Genomic DNA, 5854 nt, shown 5'->3' with positions numbered 1-5854 from the left:
GACCACAGTGGTGCATTGCACTTGCAGAGGGAGAGAACATTCCTTGGGATACAAAGTGGAGGGGGGGGAAGGGGGAGAGGAGGGAGGTTGGGGATAATTGGGTGGGGTACATGGGGTACAATTGCAATTTGTGGTAATGGGCATGATGCCAATATGGATCTGGGCTTCATTTCTTGGGCACGAGGATTGACAGTCATCTTTGTATCTCATGAATATTCATAACCAATAAAAAATAAAATAAAATAAAATGCTTTCCAAAATATTGCTGAGTCTGGCATTACCATACTATAATTTAACATAAAAATGTTAACTTTCAGTAAGGATATACTAGGTCATAGAGAAGATCTCAAAAATTGCAACATATGCAGAAGAAACTAAATGAGTTTCAAAATTATATTAATGATGACACCAGAGAGCTATGTAAGACGTGAAGACCTGATGGCCTAAAATTTCTGAGAAGAAATACATCATTGTAGGTGAGCTGATGTCCTCCTGTCATTTTGTACTTTAGTGAAATTTGCTAACTTTGAGAGTGTAGAGAGTTTACACAGCAATCACGCTGAATGAGTATAATTGATGACTGAATGCAGAGTTTTCATTCAGNGGAATACAACTCTGCTATAAAAAAGAATGAAATTCTCCCATTTGCAACAACATTGATGAGGCTGGAGAAACATGTTGAGTGAAATAAGCAAAACACAGAGGGATAAATACCGTATGTACTCACTCATAAGTGGGAGCTAAGAGAGAAAGAAGGAAGGAAAGAAAGACCACAGTAGTGCATTGCACTTGCAGAGGGAGAGAACATACCTTGGGATACAAAGTGGACTCCTGGGGAAAGGGGGAGGGGAGGGAGGTTGGGGATAATTGGGTGGGGGACATGGGGTACAATTGCAATTTGTGGTAATGGGCATGCTGCCAATATGGATCTGGCCTTCACTTCTTGGGCACAAGGATTGACAGTCAGCTTTTTATCTCATGAATATTCATAACCAATAAAAAATAAAATAAAATAAAATGCTTTACAAAATAATGCTGAGGCTGGCATTACCATACTATAATTTAATATAAAAATGTTAACTTTCAGTAAGGATATACTAGGTCATAGAGAAGATCTCAAAAATTGCAACATATGCAGAAGAAACTGAATAAGTTTAAAAATTATATTTATGATGACACCAGAGAGCTATGTAAGCCATGAAGACCTGATGGCCTAAAATTTCTGAGAAGAAATACATCATTGTAGGTGAGCTGATGTCCTCTTGTCATTGTGTACTTTAGTGAAATTTGTTAATTTGAGAGTGTAGAGATTTTACACAGCAATCATGCTGAATGAGTATAATTGATGACTGAATGCAGGCGATACTGGGAAAATTAGGAAGAGTTTTCATTCAGCTTTCTCATCTGTCATGTCTGGTTGCTCAGAGGATACTTGAACCCCTTCTGTTCTCCTGCTGGTTCTGCCATGCCAAGGCTGTTGCAGCTAATGGGGTCTTACGTGTGGTGCCTGAGTTGTGTCCAATGTGCTCACAGACTAAAGCCCTCGGCTGCAAGCTATTTCCCCGAGTTCTCCAACATCTAGCTCTATGGTACCTGCTCTCCAGACAAACAACACATGTGGGCAGCTGGGACAGGACAAGCAGAGAGGTTTGTGTTCAGAGCTGTACCACTGTGGGAGGACTGTGTGTATCTTGCTGACAGTAATAAACCCCAAGATCCTCAGCCTCCACCCTGCTGATCTTCAGTGTGAAATCTGTCCCTGACCCGCTGCCACTGAACCTGTCTGGGACCCCAGAGGCCCGGTTAGAAACCAAATAGAGCAGGAGCTGTGGAGCCTGGCCCGGCTTCTGCAGGTACCAACTGAAATAGGTGTTTCCATTACTATGTAGGAGGCTCTGACTGGCCTTGCAGGAGATGGAGGCCGACTCTCCAGGGGTGACAGGTAGGGAGAGGGGAGTCTGGGTCAACACAACATCTCCACTGGATTCTGAAATAATAAGAGGTTATAAAAATATTAAGAGCCATTTTCATGATTGCCCAGTACACAGCTCCTAGTTACTTCTGGAATCTTCCTCACTCTCATGGATTTAAACCTCCCATGCTGCATCTGGAGGACAAGACGTATGCATCTCACATGTGCACAGATAATTCATGGGAAGCAGTGGGGCCCCAGAGCTCACCCTCCCACCCAGTTCTCCTCCCTCATCTCCTTCTGCCCTTACCAGGGATCCAAAGCATCAGCAGCCCCAGGAGCTGAGCAAGGAAACTCATTTTGAGAAGTCGAACTGAGGAGCCCTGATGAGTCAAGGTTAGAGCCGAGCTTTTATCTCAGATTTGCAGGGGAAGGTCCTCCCTAGGGGACAATATGCAAATCCCCTGGTGGGTGCAGTAGTGTGGAAAGAGCCAAAGGGAGGTGTAAAGAGCCAAGGGGCAGTTGGGGGCCTCACTTGTGAGCAAAGTGACATAAAATATCTCTTGGAGGGGAACAAATAAGATTCAGTCCCACTTCCCTATAGTTGGAAAAAAGGATGTAATTCATAGTTTGGGGGTTTATTAGGGACACAATGTGTTTGAGCAGCCATTTTCAGATCATGTCTAGGCTTAATCTTTGAGGGGTGAATGAATAGTCACCCTACATATTTCCCTCCCAGCTAATCTAGAGAAGAACAGAGACTCCACCCAACAAGTGCTGATTGTACAAAATAGCTGTTGTAATGATGAATATGCTAACTATTCTGATTTGATCATCACGTGTTGTACACAATTTCTGATAGTCAACTCTGTACCCCACAAGGATATATAATCAATTATGTTGCAACAAAACAAAACAAAACAGAACAAACAAATACTGATCTGCAGAGTCCCTCCAAATAAAAAGTGGTCTTGATCCAAACCAAGAATTGTCTGGTATCTACTGCTCCCGGGATAACTGCCTGAGAAACTGCCTTCCCTGGGACCCAGTGAGTTCAACTCCATAAGAGCGCTCTGTCAAAGGGCCTGACCAGGACAAAGAAATGTGTCTCCTGCATGGAGAGCTAAGAGCCCAGTTTAAGTAAGAGGAAAGGGGAGAGATTTGTATGTCTCAGGCAGGGAACATAACATTTCTTGTGACCAATTATTTTAATCTGGTATATATCCCATCAAAATGACCTTCCATACAATGGACAAATCACAGGGAGTCGCTGACAGAGAAACTTTCAAGTATAATTGTATAGAATTTTAAAAAGGTAAAACTCTATATTATGTTTTTCTGAGTGATATTCAGAAAAACTCTTCCCTTACAGAGTTTTCCTTGTCATGTAGAACCAGGTCTTCTCAGAGTCCCAGTTTCTTATTATTTGCTCTGTGTGAAAACCCAAGTCTCTCCTCTGGCCTGTGTGTGGAACAGTCACAGCCACAAGTCCACAGTTCAAAGCAAATTCCATCTGTGAGAAGACCAAGAACTGGAGCTGCTGTTTTAATGTCTCAGGGTAACCTGTACCTTTGACAAATGTTTTCCTGGGCTTTTACTTAAAGATGGTCACAGCTCAGGAATGTCAGTCTACCACATCACTAGTGATTTAAATATGAAAGCAACCTCATTATTATTCAGTTATCCTTGATGCCCTTAATATTGAATGAACTAGCTTCTAAAAAATAGTGCCTATTTCAAATCACTTCAAAAGAACCGGAACTGTCCAAAAAAAAAAAAATTATTGAGCAATTGACAGAATAGTCTGTTGTACTGTGCAATGATGGGAAATTTAACAAAAAGGCATATTTAACTCCCAAAGAGCACAATCACACAAATACAGTTCTAGGTATGATTCTACAAGAAAGCTTTGTCTGAATAGCTTCTGGGAAATCTACCAAAACATGATTTTTTAATAAGGTTGGAGGAAATAATTGAATAAAAATTATACTCACCTTTAAAGGTTGAACTCCCTGATGAGAATCCAGGTTTCTGGACAAATCATGGCGAGGAGGTAGGATTAGAATAAAGACCTCTAATTCCTTATTTTAAATTTTATTTACCCTCTTCTGTCTCTACACTTTGTAAGTTTCATGTTTTCTACTTTTTTCTTATGATACTAACCAGTTCAGTTCTAATTCTTAGACTTGAAAACATCAGAGTCAGAAACATCAAAATCTGAAAAGAAGCCAAATAAAAGTAAAGACAGAAAACAAACACAAACTAAGAGAGAAAGCTCTGATACCTCTTAAAACTGACTTTAAAGGATTATTCTGAAATGATGTTAAATTATTCATCACCTTTAACCACTATCCAATATGGAAACTTGAGTGTAAGAAAATGAGTAATACTAAAAAATATGTCATGCTTTCTTTACTGCAAGTTAATCCTTGAAAATGTTATTGTTACATAGTATTTTTTTAAGATGCTTGAATTAGAGGGTATTGCTATTTCCTGAGCGAATGAATGATAGATGTTTAAAAGTTTGCCATTGTGATCGATTCTCTTATTCCATTATCTGTTGCCTTTACACATCCAGAAAATCTAAACTTCTTTTAAAAATCTGGTCATAAAAAGTCTTTAAAATATTGCTATACAATCTATATGCTGACAGTAAAAATTTCTAAACAAAATTCCTCTTTCCTATATGTGAACAAATTAAGCCTAGGCTTCACTAATAGAAGCCAAAGCAGGTCACTCCACCCTGGATCCGGATAATAAAAGGAAGGTTGTAAGACGAACCTCCATTTGCGTGCAAGTGGGAGCAGCACATCCCTGTGAGTCTCTAATCTCAAAGAGGTCAAACGAATTAGGAAGGACGTGGACAGGTGGGTTTTATTACAATTTTGCCTCCTTTGCCTGATGCTGTTAGTTTGGGGCCCATAAAATAAGAAGGAGGTGTATTGATTGTGTGACTTGAGAAAAAGTCTTGGAAGCGAAATTGTCTGTGTCCGTTATGCTGGAGTCAGTGTCTGTAGGGTGGAGAGCATAATACTGTTTGGGGGTGGGGAGAGTTTTTGAGGTGTTTGGGGGCTGACCAGAGAAAAGATATGACCACAGGGTGGCAGTGGCACACACCACTTTTACTGGTGAGGCTTTGACAGGTTTGCACAGAGAAGTCCCTCACAGCAGGAGTCTTTCCAGAGGCCAGGGTGCCAGGGTTGCTACTCAGAAGAGGAGAAGGACACTGGAGAAGGTGCTTATGTGTCTAGGTTATGTCATATAGTAGCTCGGTGGCAGAGCTCCAAAGGCAGTATTGGGGGATTTCATAACTTGGGGCTTATCTATTGCTAGCTAACGTGGGTGAGGTTTTCCAGAAATGCAAAGCAAACACCTCTAAATGAATAGACATCTGCTTCTTAAAATAATTGGCTGGTTTTAAAGTAATTAGATGTATAAAATTTGATTTGGCACAGACCATTTAGAAATAAGCCTGCAGTTTAGAAATAAAAGCATAGGTGCTGGCAACACAGAGGCCATCTTTGGCTCATTTCTGTAACACTGTTGCACATTCTGCAGACCTTGTTCTGAAATCTGTTTTATCCAAATAGTCCCAACCTACACTGCTTTGGATGAGATTAGACAGAGGCCTGTTCCCCATCGGGACCTCAATGGAGATTCTTTATGTTAAAGGATATTGTTGTCCTGGGGTGAGAATTGAGGTCAAGCCACCCACAGAGAGAGCTTCCTTCTGTGAAGCTCCAGGTCCTCTGGACTGCACTCCTTCTGCCGGGCACCTCTGATCGAAGCCGGCTGCCATATCTAACTGCAGGTCGTCACCTACTAGAGCATAAATTATGGATAAATATCCTGGTTCACAGGGAGCTCAGAGGATGAAGGGTGTGTGGATGTGTGTATCTTCTGCTTCTGAGGATGAATCTCACTAAACACTGGGAGAATCAG

At 41.1% G+C, this 5854-nt stretch overlaps 1 gene segment (V, D, J or C); it reads right to left on the bottom strand.

The window, feature by feature from the left end:
- LOC103597463 overlaps positions 1–2271 on the bottom strand; it is a 24243-nt gene extending 21972 nt beyond the window's left edge. Inside the window, 2 exon segments of the V gene segment in view lie at positions 1668–1987; positions 2223–2271. Coding sequence covers positions 1668–1987; positions 2223–2271 — 369 coding nt within the window.
- Between the last annotated feature and the right edge of the window lie 3583 nt (positions 2272–5854).

The sequence above is a fragment of the Galeopterus variegatus genome, unplaced genomic scaffold (assembly GCF_000696425.1).
Source record: "Galeopterus variegatus unplaced genomic scaffold, G_variegatus-3.0.2 Scaffold2320, whole genome shotgun sequence".
Lineage (NCBI taxonomy): Eukaryota > Metazoa > Chordata > Mammalia > Dermoptera > Cynocephalidae > Galeopterus > Galeopterus variegatus.
Note: the sequence above shows the minus strand (reverse complement) of the source record. Positions and strands in the feature narration are given on the sequence as shown.